Here is a 19940-nt window from a genome sequence, read left to right on the forward strand (position 1 = left end):
CTTCATTCATAATGTGTTAACTACCACAGGAGACACTGAGATACAAGCAACAAGGGAATTAAATTTGAGTAACTCAGCCAAAAATAAATAATGCACTCTTGACTGGGTGTAAAAGAGGATCCCAGGAAGGTCCAATCTTTCAAAAGTAAAGACAGAAACAGGTTCATCACTCAGAAAGAAATAATTTCACAATTTAAGAAAAACATTTATTGATATAAATTTTAGTAATGAGAAGAATGATTTTTGTATTATTTCATTCTTTATGAGAAGAATGAAAAATAGAAATATCTGTATACAACAGACAAGGTTGACAAAACCAAACTCAGTGGGTTTAAGTGAGAAAAGATCACGTAACTTGGAAACTGTAAATCATTTATTTTATTAAGGATCCATCCATGCAAGAAAAAACCTGATAAGATCCACATAGTAACTAATCAAAATTCTTTAAGGACAATCCTTTATGAAAGGGGAAGAGAAAGCACCGATCATCCGACCATTCACAAAAACATCAACAAAATAAGCATTTTTATTGTAATTCCTTTTTCATTTCCTGCCATAACTGCCTGATATATTTAAAATTTTTACCAACAGCCTGTTAAACTCACAGCTGAACATCATACAGCTGGGTTGTGGAGTTGTTGCTCCATGAAGAGCACAGACTGGCTCTATAATAATGATCTATATTAACTGATGTAAGTCAGTGTTGGGCAAGTTACTTTGAAATAGTAATTCAATTATAGTTACTAGTTACTTCTTCAAAAAAGTAACTGAGTTAGTAACTGAGTTACAATATTCTAAAAGTAATTAATTACTTGGAAAAGTAACTATTGCGTTACTTAAAAAAACAAAAACAAAGAACGTTTAACCCCCTGGCGTCCAGGGTATAATTGGCCATTTTTTTCCTACTCTTGATTTTCTCTCCACATTTTACCTTTAAAAACTATTTACTTTGCCTTGTGTGGTATCATTTTTTTTTAGTGCAACCTCACGTGCCTGAATTTACAGTTATGTTCTCATTTTGTCATACTGTACAACCAGAATTGATCTAAAATCAGACAAAAAACATAAAATCACAGTAGAAAAAGTTATATTTTTTACTGTAACAACCACAAACATGTTTAATGAATCATATTTCATAACTTCAAATGCAAATATTAATTGTCAATTTTAAAATCCTATGCACAAGTTTTGCAAACAAAGTTATTTGCATCCATTTACCTTTTACCCTTTTTTTAAATAACCATTTCAAACTATTTAAAGAACAATCAGCTGTTCTTCAATAAGATGCCACACAAATTATTTGTGCCACTCCAAAAAAATAATTTCTGTCCACTATAAAGGAGAACATCACAGCCTGATACCTGCAGGTCTGACAGCAGCAGGTGTATCACTGCTGTTTCTACCTGGAGACAGCAGTCGCCTCATTGTTCTGACACACAACACAAAACTATCCACAACACTACACACTAACTACACAAGACAACACATTAACTACACACTCCAAACACGCTAAACGTCACAAATCTCTCAAAACTCGCTCTCTCTCTTTTCCTGCTCTCTCCCTCTCTCTTTCTCTCTCTCTTTCTCTCTCTCTCTCTCTCTCTCTCTCTCTCGCCGTCACTCCTAAAACTTTTTTTTGTTTTGTTTTTTTGCTCATAAGCAGAGAGTGCTTGCTAGCGCTAACGTGGCGAAACTATTGAGGAAAAGGCCACATAAAACTCTGGTTTTATGTGGCCTATCAACACAATTTAAAAACTGGCACCTTGTTGCTTTGTCTTTAAGTGGTCATGTGATTGACTACAGCTGCTTCCCTGCAACTGATATAAGATGCGGTAAACTGAACACAGCTTCAACCGTCTGTTTGTTGAAAAATAGTAACGGACCGCGTTTTCTTGTTAGTAACTGTAACGCCGTTGTAACGATAGGAATAGTAATTAGTTAGATTACTCGTTACTGAAAAAAGTAACGCCGTTAGTAACGCCGTTATTCCCATCACTGATGTAAGTGTGCTCAAGCATGATCAGTGTTTATCAGTACTGCAGTCCTTAGGATTCATTCTATATCCTATGAGGCAAAGTGGGCCAAAATATTGCAGGGTGATCTACAAACAATGTCCTGTAGTTTATATACAAAAGGTGCAGCCAGTTCACTTCAGTAAAAACCAACATTCTGCCAGGAGCAGCGTGAAAAATCCAGAGGAGGGAGCGTGAGGGAGCCGCTGCAGGCCTGCTAACCAAAATAATTCAGTGTAAGCTCAGATTTCACACAAATGTTTTTCTCTGAAAACACTGCGTCAGCTCAGATAAAGGAAAATCAATATGCTTCCAATAGAAATCATTCCACACTGAGCACAGGGTTCTGACGATTAGGACTCAGGTGTGGTGCAAGAGGACGAGATTGTCCCCTACAAACCTGACATCTATGTGGAACAGCTGGATTGTACCATATAAAGAAGAACCCAAAACTGTATTTACCGTCAGATCGCGAGCTGGCTCACTTATTGTGCCACATTTTGTTGTTACAGATTCAGCAGAGAGAAGCTGCTCAGTGTGTGCACAGTGCCGAAAAAAAGCTCATTTCAGTTAATTTCTGCTGTGTTTCATGAAAACAGCGTTATTGAATTGCAGTAAATGGGGCTCACCTCTAAACTCTCAGCATGAGGAATGAGCGAACAGTTTTAGAACAGAGCCAAGGTTTTGGCACCGCGCTTACAGTTTTGAGCTGATCATGTTCTCGTTCTGATAACATCTCCCCTCCTAAAAAAAAAAAAAAAACTAGCTCTGTAATTGGAGCCAGACTGGACACACTGGGGGAAGTGGTGGAAAGATGCACACTAACGATGTTAGAAGTCATCTTGAATAACTTTGATGACTCCCTCACTCACTCACAGCATCTTTACAGAACCAAAAACCCCATCAGTACTAGAAGATGACTCTTTGGCAACGTTCACACTGCAGGCGAAAGCGCATCAAATCCGACTTTTTTCTCCTATGTGACCCATATCCGATCATGGTATGACAGTGTGAACGGCACAAATCCGATATTTTCAAATCCGATCTGGGTCACTTTCGTATGTGGTACTGAATCCGATACATATCCGATGTTTTAGAAAGCGACTGCTGTTTGAACGGTCATGTCGCATTAAATCCGTCTTTTACGTCACTGACACGAGACAGACGCCAATTATCAGCGCCGGAGAAGCGCCCGAGAAGACATCGTGAACGCTTCCTGGCCATCCAGTGTAGATGTCAGTGAAACTGTTGGGAAGACAACGTTGGAGAAATGTGAACATTTTATTTGTACTGTATAATCTGCAGATTCTGACAGAAATCTGCAGATTATCCTTTGAAGCACCGCTCCTCTAAAACAGCAATAAGGATCATTATTAGGTTATTTACATTATTATGTAAATAACAAAATAACTTAAAGCAAAAATTGGGAAACGTAAAGTCCGAAGTCTTTATATTAAGGACCATCAGTCAAACAATATTGTTTGCTCTGGGTCTAAACAGAGCGCGTTGTGTGTGACGTCTTCTTTTGCGTATGCGGGCCGCTTTGAGCGTTGACACCAGAGCGCGTTTGCTGTCACATTTTATTTGTAGTGTGAACAAGCAGACAAAAAAATCGGATTTGATCAAAAAATCGGAATTGAGCATTAAGACCTGCAGTGTGAACGTAGCCTTTCTCTGTTGTAAAACAAAGAGACACAGAAAATCATTGGGACCCAGAGCCATCAGACTTTTTAATTCTCATACAAACAGCAGGTAAGCTATGGCATTAAAACCATCAGGTTCAGGTGTTTTATTTACATTGAAGTGTTTTGGAAAAACTAGGTTGTCAGCTTTTTTCACATTCTTCTTTCCATGGTGAAAAGAGAAACAACATGTAGGTGATGTTCCTAATTGTAATTTCTCTACCAGTTAATGATTCCTGTTGTAAAGAACTAGTTGTGCGCAAACTCTGTAAGTAGACAACTGCTTACAGAGTTTGTGTCTGAACACTGCCAACTGTCTGATTGGATTCAGCCAGTGATAACAGGGGACAACAGTTCCATTCAGATATCTTACCTGACAGGCCTGTGCCAGGCTCATGCCCACTCTGAAGCGCGCAGACATGCCTGGAGGGAGAGAGGTGGCCAGCGTGCTGCTCAGACCAGGATCGATCACCCGAATACATCTGACCACCGCCTCTACTATCAGCTCACTGCTGAACTGTTTCACGCTGTTAATTTCTTCAGGCACTTCCCTGCGGGACACGAAGACAAAAATTCAACTCTTGGCTGCTACAAAGCTAGTCGCATCCACGCAAGCTTCAAATAACCCACATACAGCACGATCATATGACTGAGGCTGGTTCAACACAGGACTGAGCGGAAGACTTCCCATTAGCCTGTTAACATGTCAGCTCGGTAACTTATGCTTACTTTTAAGATCACAGTGCACAGCTTGGCATTTATGAAACCCCTGTTGTTGATACTTACGTCCCAACCTGTTTTAGGGCGTGAATCAGAATTTTATCAACTTCCTCCATGGCCGGAGCTTCTCTGAAAGAAGCTAAACTAGTTAACAAACAAGATAACAGCAAAGCATCCGGTGACAGTGAGGCGAAATATGAGCATCGACTTAGCTGGTATTAGTTAAAGCTAAAGTATTAGCATCATTTCCATGCATAGAACCGAGTTAAGGTACATTCCATCTTCTGCTAGCTTGAAAATAGAAACCAGTTACTTAGCACGACTGCCACTCCTTATATCGGCAAAACGCATTGTAATTATCCGCTGCGTTGGAGACCATTCGCTACAAAAGAGCTTCTTTTGTAATTAGTTTTCTTCATTCCCTGTAAACTGAACCTGGCCGGGCTTTCTCTATCAAACTAAATAAATCTGACACTTCTGTGTCTCGTACAGTGTGGAAACGAACTAGCAAGCCAATCGAATAATGTGTGAACGCGGTGTTTCTGGGAGGTTGAGTTTTACTCTAGACTTACTGTCACCGAGAATGAATGGGGGGAAAAAACTCGCCAAAATACAGTTCCCAGAATGCACCATAAAGACAGTCTCATGACTATCATAACGTTTTTTTCCGTCAACTTTATTTAAAAATATATTGTACAAAGCCGTGTCCCAAATCAGGGGCTGCAGCCTTCGAAGGACGCATTCAAAAGCCTCGAAGTGTAGCCCACAAATACGGCCTCCTTTTTCCTTCGTGGCCCATACCATCCCAAGATTCATAGCGTGGCGGTGGAATATTTTCTAAATAATGGCACACGGCTCAAGAGTAAATTTCTAAAATCGATTACTGCACTGTAAAATATAACTTGTTTCAACTTAAAAATATCAGGTACAGGGCTGCCTTAAAATTTTAAGTTAAGTCAAGAAATAGAGTTTGTTCTTATAACACAACCAATTGTTATCTTAATGAAAAATCACATGTTGTCTAAACTTTCGTCTTAGTTTAGTTGACTGAGATTTGTTAGTCAGTTCAACTCCTTTAATTGTCATCTTTACTTGGGAAAACCCTTTCAGCTAAATTAAAATAATCTATTGTTTAAACTCTTGTCCTAGTTCAGTTGACTTGGGTTTTTTAGTTAATTCAAATACTTTAGTAGTTCTTTTAACTTAGGAATCTATTTTAGCTTAACTAACATAACCTGTTAGCTAAGTTGATTTAAGTTTATTAATTAACTGAGCTCCTTAAGGTAGCTGAGTGAACTTGTAAATCAGTTTCATTTTAATTATCAGAGTTGATTGACTGGATGTAAAGAAAATGTGTATTAAACATCTTAAGTTTTGTTTTTTTTTTTAGCTTTCTAACATCCATTTCAGCAAAACTACCTGTTAGGTTTATCTTAGATCTCAGGTTTAAATATCTACATTCCTTTAAATTAATTTTCTGTTGTTGACAGAAAAAAAAATAAAAACCCACAGATTCCATTAAAGTCTATCTGATCATTTCATACAGAAAGTTTGTTTTAAGAACATGACAAGACAATTACTCATGAGCACCCAACATTCACCATTTATTGTGCCATCTTAGTCATCTGAGAAACAGAAAATCAGTGACGTAGCTCATCAGGCTCACAATCCATCAAAACTCAAAGGCTGCTCCCTGTGAAACAATAAATTTGAACTTGGTCTTGAGCCCAGTTTGGGTGAAGATTAAATTCTGACCAATACTCTTGGAGCAGTAGTGATTCTTGTGAAGTAACAACATAAAGTCTGCATTAATGTAATGTATCAACGGGACACTTGCTATTTTAGAAAAGTTATTCTTTACATTTGCAAAATTTTTAAACTTCATTGTGCTCAGTCACACCTGTTAGCATAAAACTTGAAATATTAAAATAGTACAAAACCTTTGATAAGTGACAGTAAAGATCAGTTTATAACAACTAAGACATCAAACTCTTGTATTTGTCTTCGTTTACAATTGCAACAAATTCCACAGAACCAATATCTCTGAAAATGAGTGCATGCTTCTGAAACATTTGATAAGATGGATATTTCAGAAACATCAGTTTGAGTCTGCTCAATTGCAAAACAAAGGAAAAACTACTGACTTGCATGAGATAAGTATCTGCAGACTCCACCATTATATTGTTGTTCACATAAGTTTCTTAAACCATGAACTAATGAGTAATTGTCTAATCTGGAATGTAAAGTGTAGTCATTTAGTGGCATACAAAAGTGAGAATGAGAACTTGCAAGAATAAAAAAAACAAACAGTAAAATAAAAACTGTCCTTAACACTAAGGCAATTGTATGCTGTGAGCATACAATTACAGTTCTGCATGGGTTTCTGCAAGAGTCTGCTTCTTAGACCATGCACTAGTGAGATGCACTGCCTTCCACCAATGTTCATTAGGATGTTCTGAATGACTTCAAAGATGTCCTTAAGTTCCTTTGGATAGTGTATGTTGAGGGAAAAAGAAGGCCCATCAGCATGGAAATGGCACTTGAGACATCCTCAGATTAGACAGGATTACTGCCGCCTCAAGGACAACCAACACATCGATGATGTCTTCTTCTTTCACCATCGCAATGCCAACTTTCATCCTCTTAGAAAACGTGTCTTCAATACCTGTCGGCTATAAAAGGGTTCAAAGAAAAAAAAAAAAAAAAAAAAAATTACACAATTACAATTACACAACATTCTTTGTGCTTAACAATTCATGTCTTTCCAAAGAAGAGCCATACTGATGCTTTGGATGATGGTGATTGGCTTTGGGTAACACTTATTAGTTGTTAAAGTTTTTCAGAATGAGATATGCACCCCATGTTACAAATCCATTTCTTGCTTTAAACAAAGACCATGTTCATAAATAACTGAGCATGTCTTCAATTGCAGAATTCAAACAAAATTTTCAATTTAAATGGTAAATGGCCTGTATTTGTATAGCGCTTACTAGTCCCTAAGGACTCCAGTGTTTACACATTCAGTCATCCACACACATGGGTGGATGACTGAATTGTGACTCAAGAGTTGACAGTTCGTCTTATAATCGGAAAGTTGCCGGTTCGAGCCCCGGCCCGACAGCTTCAGTCGTTGTGTCCTTGGGCAAGACACTTCACCTGTTGCCTACTGGTGGTGGTCAGAGGCCCGGTGGCGCCAGTGTCCGGCAGCCTCGCGCTCTGTCAGTGCGCCCCAGGGTGGCTGTGGCTACAATGTAGCTTGCCATCACCAGTGTGTGAATTTAAATCTACTTATGCTAAATATTGGCTGTGCTCTAAACCAAATCTGGCTGAGAATACATGAAATGTGCAAACTGCAGCTACACTACAGGATCAGATTATGGCTCCATAGACAATGCTTCTTTAATCAGTTTATTGATTAAAGTTTATTTTTTCCCCTATATTAACAGCATGAAAAAGAGCATATAGACATGGCTGAACAGGTTGCATAATTGGCACTGAATATCAACATCCACCTTTACCCGGCTGCCCAATGACTCTCGGCCAGTAACCTTTAATTGCTTACCCAGTCTACACAGTCTCTTTTCCAGGGTCCAGGACATTTCACCAAAGTATTGCCCCCACAGCTGTAGCAGCCACTGCAGCCCCTTAAATATCCTAATATCTCTGCCATTACAATATACAATGTGAGAAATCAAACGTAAAGCTGAAGTGAACAGTACAGCAGCGAAATGTCAAAGACCCTGGTAAAGACATGAATAAACACAAGACACTAATAATATCAATGCTAGCTTGCCAGTTAGTTTCTCTGAAACCCAGACCAAATCCAGTGTCAAAGATCTTGTAATAATACATTTGGTGAGGAAAAAGTACATATGTTATCATGTGGCATCTATTGTTTCATAGATGCCACATGTTTCATTTAAAATCCACTGTGGTGCTGTCATTATTAAATTTACTAAAAGAAACAATGCTAACCTTCACAGTCTTGAAAGTGTGTGAGGATCTTCCTTTAGAAAATGAGGTCCTCTGTCCTCTTCCTTTGTGTAGGGCTCTGGTCAAAGAAGTCAAAAAGAAAACAAAAACACTTTTTAAACAGTGTTTATGAAGCATGTAGACAGCTCCAAATTCACAGCTTTTTGATACATAATTCCATCAATATATGATTATCATTGGAGATTTTGAATCAGGCTTATCAGGACATTCAAGTAGAATATGATATCCAACCTACCACCAATATACATAGATTCTGTAAAAGTTACCACACTAAATGTCCGGTTGTGAAATATGATGACAGACTTTACTTATCAGCTTTCTTTCAATGAGTTCATCAGTTGAACTGGATAACCTAAAACTTAAACAAAGGAGAACATTTCGCAGTTGAACACTTACATCATCACCGAAGCATCTTATGAGCCTAGTTAGCCCTCCTATGCCGCTCTTGATTTTGTACAGCTCCACGAACCTCTCCATAATGGTCAAGCACAGCAAAAAGGAACCCTTTCAGGTCAACAGATGTAAGACGGGCAAATTCTGCTTCAACCTGAGCAATAGAAGAAGAGGGGTGGAGAGTACAGGCAGAATAAAAAAAAAGATTCTTTGAGACCCAAATTTAAGCAAACGGTCATCTGAGGCCCATTAGAGAAAACACAAACACACAAAAGCAAACAAACAAAAGGATGCACTTTACCTGCCATTCAGCAAACAAGGAAGTTCAGAGAACAATAAGCTCTGTCTCGAAATCTTTTAAAGTACAATGATTGTGAAAATGACTTATGTGATGTAAAACTTTAGTAAACGTGCGATTAAAAGAACACTGAGTAAAAGGACAAGTAACAGTTTCCTTATTCCTCAGATGTTTACCTTGATGAGCAATACAGTTTTAGTCCAACTGCCTCATTAAAGTTACACAACAGGCTTTTTACATTAAAGCCAGCAAGTCCATTACATACTCCCTTTTAGATCTGAAATACTGTGCACATTCTGTGTATATGTAGTGGACAGCAATTTACCCAAAAGAGCGCAAAGTTTGCAAGTCCACCTCATTTAAATGACAAAGACAGATGTGATCATCTAGACCTGTGAAAATAAATTAATGACAAACTTGCAGTTATGGATGTTATTACAACCACAAGAACCTAAACAGTCTGCTCCATTGCTTTTGTTAATGAATCATTTGTTGGTAACACGTCTGAATATTTAGTTTATGCCACCTGCATGTGATCATCAATAGTGCCATATTACTTCTTAAGAAGTACCCTGACACTACAATCTTTATATCATTTGTTCTACAGAGCTGTTAAGTTACAGTATAATCTGTGGTGTTTCCAGTATGACAAAATGCACAAATTGTAACTTACCATTTGACTCCACTGACAAAAATAAATCCCCAGCATCAAGTTTGGCTTCACAGACCTAAAATAAGTAAAATAAAAATATATGTTATAATTATATTGTTTTCGCCATTTATTCATGTTTGCTAATTTTCTGACATATAAACAATGTTAGTTTTGTTACAATACAGAAAATGCAGTTTAATTAAAAGGTAAATTATGCAAAAAAACAAAAACAAAACTTCTGCAGTATACCATGCCAAAAATCAGTGTCTCTGATGCCAATTATTTTATCACTACAGCTCTTTTAGTATGGAAACTCACACAATCTAGTCATACTGATCACAAGAGTTCAAAAATAAGTCAAAATAGTGAGCTGTTGTTGAGCATAAAGCATTTCAGGCTAACAAATAACTGCACAATAGAATTAAAGCAAAAAATAAACACACTGGAGGACTATCTGATAAAAACTAATATAATGCTGGTTTGTAGACCATATTTTGTCTCAGTCCTCAGTGCACTCTTGCAGCTTAGCATGCAGCAGTTAATAACAACTTAAGTGATTACAGAGGGGTAAACAGATGACAACAAGCATCGGAGTCCTGCCAAAAAGTTCTTTTTGAACCCAGTCAGTTATTGGAAATATTGCCAAAATGAACTTCCACCAAAATACAACAGCCTGTGAACTTGAAAGAAATTTACAAGTACAGAGACAATATGAAATAAGCTTTATTAATTAGCTGAGTTAGCTTGCTAATATCACAACAGTGGTTGAGTGCACAATCTTAAAGCTAGCGGCACAATACTTGTGATTTGGTCAGTGCCACATTAAACCCATAAAAAAGGCCATGTGTCAGTTTATTAGGTCAAGTTTGGTCATGACACACAAGCTGGACCTTGTCGGCTAAAGCTACATTAGCTAAAGCAAACATTTCGGTAAAAGAGAAAAACACACGTCATGCCATAAATTCAAAACATGTTCCAACTTTTGTAGCTCTCTTTCCTTATAGTTATAACCAATGTTACTCACCTTGAAAGCATATTCCAAAGAAGACGATTAGAAAACGTCCAAGTAAAGTGAGCATGTCGTTAACCGCCAATTCCCCATGATGCACCTCGGTAGCAGTCACGTGAGGCAGTTTTGAATCCTGCTGTGCTCAACTTACCCACATTGTCAAGTTCACATAAGTTGCTGATTTAGCTGGACATGAGTTTTCAAGTTAGCTTTTTTTGGTGTAATTGGGACGTTTTTAACTTGTAATTCTATGTTATAACAACAACTTCAGTCATCTATCGTCAAACTGATATAGAATAATATGTTGAAATAACAAACATCTAGAATTACATTTTACAGTGTGGGTTTTGTCTAGTGATGGGCAAAGCGAGGCTTTGTAACACTGAAACATTCGAAGCATTTGTCTCGAAACTGTATTGAGGCTTCGAAACCCAACCCCACCCCCTTTATAATGATGCAGACATGCCCTGCACAATTAAAAACAAAGCTACTTATTATAGACTGTCAATAATTGTGATCAGCAGATGTTTTCATACAAACAAGAGAAGAAAAATAATGAGACTGTTAAAGACACATCTGTGACTATAGTGAACGGTGTGCTTCAGCAAATTTCTCCATCTGTTAACATTCGTGCTGCTCACAATAAATCAATTTATTTAGTAAAACATACAGAGAAAAGACTGCGGTATTCACTGTAACGACCACACTGATTTACAGCTGTTTTGGGGGCTCAGACGGCTTCGTTTTTGCTCACAGCCCTGAAACTTTGAATGTGTTTGTTTGAAGTTTTCTAGGAGTTTGTTTTACACACTGTCAAGCAAAGCGAGAAGCTGGCATAGCGTTTGGTTTGATTTTAAACTTAAAAATATACATTTAAATGAAAAGACTGCACGTGTTTTCCTTCTTTCCTTTCCTTCTTAGTGTGCTTTATTGGCGACTCTTTTTATAGTATAAACATATTCTTTATGGGGGCGCATATGTAACTGATTGTAGTGAGGATGAAGTCACTTAATGCTGCAAATGACATTTTCTGTTGAAAGCAGACAAAACTAAAGAACAGTTTTGATTTTCTCCTTAAAGCAGGTGTGTTGTTGTTATTGAGATGTTTAATAATTTTACAGCACAGTGTGCCGCTCTCGCTCTCTCTCTGCTGATAGGAGTGAATGGAGCTCACCCACCAGCCTTTCTCTCACTTTCTCTCAAGTAATCATTAAAATAAGCTATTTATAAATTATTTATAGATCTATATAATGTTTATTTGACTATCCTTTGGATTCCAGTGTTTAAGAGATTGGATAGTCTAGTCCAGCGGTCCCCAACCCCCGGGCCTCGGACCGGTACCGGTCCGTGAGTCGTTTGGTACCGGGCCGCGAGAGTTGAGGCTCAGGTGTGAAATGTATGGTTTTCAGGGTTTTTATCGGTTTTCAGCGTTATTTTGTTATCGTTTTTATCGTTAACTCGGTTTTCCTGGGTCTTTTCACGTGTGTTATGAATAAATCTTCTTTTTTTCGGTACCGGCACTAGTTTTATTTTGTTGTATTCATCCGCGACACCTTATTGCCGGTCCGTAAAAATATTGTCGGGCATAAACCGGTCCGTGGCGCAAAAAAGGTTGGGGACCGCTGGTCTAGTCTACACAATCCACAGCAAAATAATAATGACAGAGAGGGTATTATTTTCTTTTGCACGTATAATAGCCTACATTGAAGCGGTAGTATCAAAAACATTAAGTCAGTAATTACAAGCCCCAGTCGAAAAGACTGGTTAATAGAAAATGGTACGCCACCAGTCGAAACTGGGGCACCAAAACCTGGGTTTGTCATGGTCACGTGATCTGGGTGTTTTGAACCACGCTTCGGAGCAGTGTTTCGAAACATCTACGCTTCGGGATGTCGAAATGTCTGCTTGCTTCCTAGTTTTATATTAATTTACTGATCTGGCGAAACAAATGTTCCAATACCGAAGAAGATGAAAACATTACTTTTGGTCACATGTCGGCAACGTTACCTGACATCTCAGGCAGTAGCGGTTTTAGATACGGGCGACACGGGCGGTTGCCCAGGGCGGCATCGTGGTGGGGGGCGGCATCACGGGCATCGGCAAAAAAAAAAAATTGCTCGTACTCATGCTGCCCCGACATCATGCCAGCGCATATTGGGAATGTCATAGGCACCGATCGGTTTTCTATCGCCCATTTGCTGGGAGTAAGGGCGCCCTCCGTTTGCGAGGTGCGCCTGCTGCTTGCGGCACAGGGAGGAGAGGGCGGGGCGGCGGGGGATTCTCTGGCTGGCTGGAGCAGCAAAAATTACCAACTCGCAAAATAAAACAAAATAAAAACAAACCAACAAATACGAAAACACCAGACATTATGATACAAACTTACAATTTGCACCGATGTTTTTTCAAAATTCTATACGCGAAAAGTGAGCGCGAGAGCCCTCGGTGCACCTGCTCGCTGCTGAAGTCATAGTAAACTTTATTGTCTTCTCCGCTACATACAGTCCAGTATATAGAGAGATGAGACGACGAGGCTCCAGTTACAGCAGTGCAAGTAAACAAACAATAAATATTTAAGAGTAAAAAAATAAATATACACTTTAGGACTTGGGGTAAAGGGATCAATAACAATTTAAAATGTATATTTTATATTTTGTTGATTTAAAGTCTCACACACAACCCGTTTTTAAAGTTTAAAAAAAAAGAGAAAAGAAGAGGAGGAGTGTAGCGACTTCCACAGTCGCTAGAGGCCGGGGACTGAGCCTGCCTATTTGCCTGACGCGCTGTGAACTTTATGCAATAATGCGAGAGGTGGAATTGCTTCCTTGTTTATTAAAGTGCTTGAAAAGTTTACAGAGCAATGTGATCGGCTCGCGATTCAAACTCTTAAAACATCACAGGCTCTAATGCAACAAGGGGAAACTCGTTGTGCTGCGGTCAACAAAAACTACGGCTACCCAGCCCTGCTCTGTCAAAATCAAACCAGTGAATGACAGACTGACAACGCCCTCTTAATGTCACCGCTACCACCCACGTGACTCCCGTTACACATCACCATAGCAACCAAACAAATGAAAACCCAGTGATCATTAAAATTCAATACATTTAGTTATGGCTCCTACAAGGAGAAACGAGCAAAAGATACAGGTAAGCAGATGTGTCATTGGATAATGGCAGGTCATGTATCCTAAAACATTAAGAATCAGAATACTTTCTTAATCCCTAAGGAAATTATGTGGGTTACAGTTCCTCCAAGAAGAAATGGTAAAAATAGTAACAGTAACAGACTAAACTCCAAACAATATATATATATATATATTATATACAATAATATAATATTAATTAGTCAGTGTCAATTGTTGATTTGTCCTGTTCTCATTGTATGACTAATTATGATGTCTGTTTAGTAGCCGTTTGCATACAATGCATACTCTCTCTCTCTTCATGTGTGTGTGTGTGCGTGTGTGTGTGTGGGGGGGGCGCCAGAGGGGTGTTCGCCCAGGGCGCCAAACAGGCTAGGACCGCCACTGATCTCAGGTAAGAAATCTGATCTTATTTAGTAACCCTCACAGGGCAAACAGTAAATGCCACTTAGAATCGCAACTGGATAATAAAGAACAAAATACTGCCTGCTGTAATTTCAGCGTTTGAATATTAGGTTTTGTTTGACAACACTTGGATATTATGTAGAAGTATTATCAACTTGTTTTGTAGTGCGTTTTTTAATTTAATGCGTCTAATTAACTAATAAGAGTTTGATGTGTTGTGCATCGGAAATTGTGGTAATTCAAACTAATTAAACTAATAAAGAAGAAGTTTGAAAGGTTTTTAGAAAAGTTCTCTTGGTTTACTATTGGTGCCTCAAAAGCAAATAGTCTTTTTTAATTCAGTATCAAATAATAATAATAATGAGTGATGTATAAAGATATCAAGATATATATATATATATATATATATATATATATATATATATATATATATATATGTATATATATCTTGAAAGAAGCAGATTTGGTGATATGAACTAATATCACCAAATATCACACGAGAATCGGTATAAGAATAAAGTTAACCCATGACACAGACCGTCCATGTTACATTTTAATAAGCTATCCAGTCATGACAACATGAGGTTGCACAAAAACTCGTAGATAATATTGTATTGAACTACAGATACGAGCGTGTCTGCGTACTGCCAAGGGTTTTCACAAAACGAGTGGCTAATTTGAGTACCCCGAACACCGGAACTGAACTGATCATTGAACTGGAAGTTCTTTCATTTTAGCTGAAGACTGAAAATTGTTTCCTTATTTTCCCACGGTGTCAGGCTGAAGACCAAAACCATTAAACGAACTCGTATCCGAAACTCACCCTGAAAGCAGCAGTGCCGCATGTTAATAGGGTGGAAACCTATGTCTTTAACAAATATCGTGCAGTTGACCAAAACATTAAACGTAGCTAAACTTGTTTTCTACCTTCAAAGAAGCGTTGCTATTACATCCCGAGAAGCTAACTTACCGTTAGCTGCCTACTGAAGTTTGATAGCTTCCGACTCATCAGGACACATTAAAGGTAACATAAATGTATCTTTGATAATTATGTATATCTTTTGTTTCGTTGCAATTTTTTACTGATGTTATTACTGTAGGTGACGTTACAGCTTACATGAAATCATGACTAAATCGATGAGGAGTCACAACAAATAACGTAATTCATAAAGATCGGTGTAGCATTGTATTACGTAATCTTTACATATTAGTGGTTATTAAGCTAGAGAACAATAACAGGGATGTGGCAATCATACGAAAAAAACTGCAGTTTCTTTAAATCTATTTAAATGTAGTTAGCTTTCTAGCTAACTTCCGTTTGGTACGTGGCTAGCTGTTAACCTGTTTTGTGGTTTGCTACACAGATGGAAGTGGTTCTTGTTTATTTTATTTTAGAAACTATTCAAGTGAGCTGGGCTCGTGAATGTATATAAATGCTAACAAGGCTTTGAATTAGAGTCGCCACAACATTAGCAGACAGTTTCGTAACTGGCTAGTGATTTACAATGCTTGTTGTTTTCGCAGGCATTGGGACGGTGATGAAACGGGCATTTATATTGACATTTTACTTGCATTCAGTCTGAATGTTCCCAAAATCCAGTATGGAATTTAATTGTCATTAAAGTGGACATGAAACAGTACATGTATTTTGGGTGTTTGGGGGTGTGATATACTCTGTCAGAAACCTTTTTCCTTGTTTTGGATTAGAAATTCTCATCTCACATTATCTCACCTAGTGGATTACTTGATAGTATAAGCGAGGAAAAGTGAACATCAGATGTAAATGAAGGAGTCTGTGACATGAAAAATGTATGAAACCTCTAATAAACAAAGGGAAGAACAAACAACACAACATGTAGCATCTAAATAATTCAACCTTTTGTAAAAGTATAAAAGTTAAACTTTATTATCTTGTCCACATCCACAAAGAGTCGATGTTTGCAGAATATGCCCAATCACAAGTGTTAGCAAAGCACATATTTTGTAAATGAAGAGTGAACTGTAGTGTAAAATATTAGGAGAGGAAATAAATGTAGATCAAATGCATTATACAGTTTAAGTGCAAGATATCTGCTGCAGCCCAGGGAGCGGTATGAGATGGCTGCTGTACAGAGTCCATGGTATTAAAAACTGTTGTCATTAATGTGTGTACATTAAAGGCCCTTTCACATAGGACGCGACATGTGCTGTGCTGACAGCTAGCTAGAGTGTAGGACCCAAAATGTGTGTTGTGCTGGCCGCTGTGCTCTGCTTGTACGTCTTTTTCTTTGCGGCCGCTTTACATGTACTAGATGCATCTGCTCCTCGTCATTTTAAAACATCTGCTTTGTATCCTCTATGAGAGTTTGTGTTGTAATATGTTCACATTTTTAATTAAAAGAATGCATTGGTCATTCATAAAGAAGAACGCTTCTATCCCCAGAACCATTGAAAGGAATGACTTAAAGACTCTGGAGTCAAAACATTTACTGAACTCAGAAACACAAAGAGTTTGTTTTCCTTCCTTGTGTAGTTGAACTTAGCGCAGATGTAGGTGTGAAGGTACTTTGCAGCATGCAGTGGTGAAAGTTCAACTGGTTTGAATTTTGACTGCGGTATGCACAAGTACTCGCTGGCACGATTGTGCTGTGCTTTGCTTGGCACAGTGGGAAACGTTATTGCCCGGCGCAAGCGTTAGAAATGACTAGGTTTCAGAGCGCAGCACTGCGTGTACCACGTCCTGTGTGAGACATCAGTAAGGCTGGAAAAGACTGAGCAGTATCTTCATTTGGAAAAAAAATCTCACTATAATTACGGGCTTGGGCACATATCAGTTTTCATTTTCTTGTCCAGTTTGTGTTGACTGTGTTGTGCTTGGGAGTGTTCATTACTTTACTTGAGGCACTCAGTTTCTCCATCTTTAAGTTGCTTTTATGACAGATTTACTCACTGCTGATACTGAGGGTGAAAGAGGGGCAAGACGCTCAGGAGTGAGCATTTGAGGGAATTATTGTTATACATGACACAAACTGCTTTTACAAAATAGAACGACTTAGTAAAAAGCTAAAAGTAATTCACATTTATACAACATAAAGCAAATTACTCATATTTTCAGAAAAACCCAACTTTTTATTTGCAACATTGATCTTATTCAGAGATAATAAAGACTTACTTGCTGTGTTATGTTGGCGCACTGTTCTGTTTCTCTAAATATCCTAGTTCATTGAACTGTTATTAGCGTTGGAAATTAGCACCAGTCATTGCCCAAATGCAGGTTAAGTGGTGTGTAAATTTGAACAGTGCACAAACCTGCTAGTCTTCTCTAAATGCTGTTATGCGATTCGAGCAGATACTAAAATGTAATGTCGTCATACTGCGTGCCACCGATTGGCTGGTCAGTAGCGTCACCCGGTCTCGTTCGTGAAAATTAAAACCGTCATTTTTGATACCCGGAAACGGGGGAATGGTTATAAAAAAGCAACGCCGTAGTCCCCGAGTCTGACAAAAGGCCACAGACTGAGCAGCAGGCTTTTTTTTTTTTTTTTTTTTTGACACACACAAAAAGCAAGATAGTGGCTGGTTAAATGTTTGAGTGGCTGATACATTTTAATTTCCACCCCTGACTGTAATAATGAAATGCCTTCTCAAAAGTAAGATGTGAGTGATCCTATTTGTTTGTTTGTATCATGTTAACTTTTGGTTATTTATGTTTATGTTCACTAACGGTAAGCTTTCTCAGAAGTGCTTGAAAATTTATGTCTTTGTTTCTTACTCTCTATTTGTAGTTCATCAATTGATTGGAAGGAGGAGTTGCAGGGATTCTCGCATCCCTCATCACCATTGGCCCCTGAGATGACATCACAACAACCTCAACTCCCTAATGCTCTTATACCTCCCCAGCTTGCTCAGAACTCCAATGCTCAGCAGATCCGACCTCACATTCACCCGAATCAGCTGGAGTCGAGTCAGAGCAGTGCAAATGCTGGGCTTCTTGAACATAGGCCTCTGACAGGCAGACCAGGCTGCCCTGGTGCTTTAGCCACTACGGGGGAGTTGGTCAACAGGAATGTTTCTGTTTCCTCCACCAACTCTAGCTTGACCAGAAGAGATGGGGGCTTCGAACCATGGCCCGAAGAAGCAGTGGATAACTCCCATGGGCTGTACTCACTCCACCGTATGTTTGACATAGTTGGAGCCCAGCTAACACATCGGGATGTAAGGGTACTGTCATTCCTGTTTGTTGATGTGATTGACGAGTATGAGCGAGGTGGCATCAGGAGTGGAAGAGATTTTCTGCTGGCGTTAGAGCGCCAGGGCCGCTGTGATGAGACAAACTTCAGACATGTGCTGCAGCTTCTAAGGATTATCACCCGCCATGACCTTTTGCCTTATGTCACACTCAGGAAACGGCAGGCCGGTGAGTTAATCACAAAGTCATCACAACGTGCACACTAAACTCTGCATACATAGCTGATAACATTTCTAGCTTTTGTAGTTTTTTTTAAAACTTTGCAATCTAACCAACTCGATGTGATCCTATAAATTACTACAAAAACTTGCACATTCATGCAGGAATTTACATTAAAGTGGTGTGAAGCAGGAAAATGGGAAAATATATGGATTTTATTTAGGCCGACGAGGGCCAAATTATTATAGGTAGACGGCTGGGTCAGAGCATCTCTAAAACTGCTGGTCTTGTGGGGTTTTCACAGTCTGCAGTAGGCACTATCTATCAAAAGTGATCCAAGGAAGAAACAGTGGTGAACTAAAAAAAAGAAAAAGCCAACTGCCAAAAACGTTGACGCTGCTCCTGATAGAAACGTGTCAGAATGCACAGTACATCACAGCTTGTTACTTATGGGGCTGCATAGCTGCAGACCAGTCAGGGTGTCCATGCTGGCCTCGTCCACTGCTAAAGGTACCAACAGTGGCCAAGTAAGCATCAAAATTGGATCACGGAGGAATGGAAAGCTGTGCCTGGTCTGATGAATTGCCGTTTTGTTTACATCACATGTGCGTCTCCATCACTAATCTGGGGACCACCTGGCACCAGGATGCACTATGGTAAGAAGGCAAGCTGGCAGAGGCAGTGTGATGTTTGGGTAGTGTTCTGCTGGGAAACCTTAGGTCTTGTGGGTGTTACTTTGAGATATAACTTGAGCAGACCAATTCACTCCAGTTGGTTATATAGCACTAAGTCACAACAATAGTTGCCTCACGGTGTTTATATTGTAAGGTAAAGACCATACAATTAAACAGAGAAACCAAAAAAAAGATGACCTCCTATGAGCAAGCACTTTCTGATGGTGGTAAGGAAAAGCTCCCCCTAAACAGGAAGTAACCTAACAGAACCAGGCCCAGGTAGGGGCAGCCATCTGCAACTCACCCCTGTGTTAGCTTAACGGTGCACTTAATCCAGGACTGACACTCTGCAGTCGATGTTTGGAGACAGGATGTTTGCCTGACGACCATACAGGAGTAGTAATAAGGCCTCAGGGAAGCACTTGCATGACTGTGTGCGTGTTGTGTGTTTTACTATGGGATAATGCTACTTAAGGCCCAATCTTACTTCATTTTGATTATTTAATATAAGTGTAAAAAATACATGGTATTTTTGATGTGGTGATTAAATAAGCTGTTCACTGAATGTACAGAAA

The 19940-nt window shown here is 38.9% G+C and overlaps 2 protein-coding genes across 4 annotated transcripts in view; one reads left to right on the top strand and one right to left on the bottom strand.

Annotated features, from left to right (window-relative positions):
• The window catches only part of ccdc22 (coiled-coil domain containing 22), a 57312-nt gene extending 52363 nt beyond the window's left edge, over positions 1-4949 (bottom strand). The window contains exons 1-3 of one of the 2 annotated variants that reach the window (XM_039604620.1): positions 4728-4948; positions 4481-4488; positions 4068-4245 (exon numbers count right to left, since the gene is read on the bottom strand). In XM_039604620.1, the coding sequence (XP_039460554.1) occupies positions 4068-4115 (48 nt within the window). In that variant the 5' untranslated portion in view covers positions 4116-4245; positions 4481-4488; positions 4728-4948. Of the gene's footprint in view, positions 1-4067; positions 4246-4480 lie in introns of both variants that reach the window. The other variant, XM_039604619.1, reaches the window with a different exon arrangement.
• Positions 4950-13880: 8931 nt separating this feature from the next.
• The window catches only part of dedd (death effector domain containing), a 22485-nt gene continuing 16425 nt past the window's right edge, over positions 13881-19940 (top strand). Inside the window, exons 1-2 of one of the 2 annotated variants that reach the window (XM_039604806.1) lie at positions 13881-13903; positions 18069-18700. In XM_039604806.1, the coding sequence (XP_039460740.1) occupies positions 18136-18700 (565 nt within the window). In that variant the 5' untranslated portion in view covers positions 13881-13903; positions 18069-18135. Of the gene's footprint in view, positions 13904-14920; positions 15329-18068; positions 18701-19940 lie in introns of those variants that run through there. The other variant, XM_031727114.2, reaches the window with a different exon arrangement.

Source organism: Oreochromis aureus, linkage group 20, assembly GCF_013358895.1.
Source record: "Oreochromis aureus strain Israel breed Guangdong linkage group 20, ZZ_aureus, whole genome shotgun sequence".
NCBI classification, from domain to species: domain Eukaryota; kingdom Metazoa; phylum Chordata; class Actinopteri; order Cichliformes; family Cichlidae; genus Oreochromis; species Oreochromis aureus.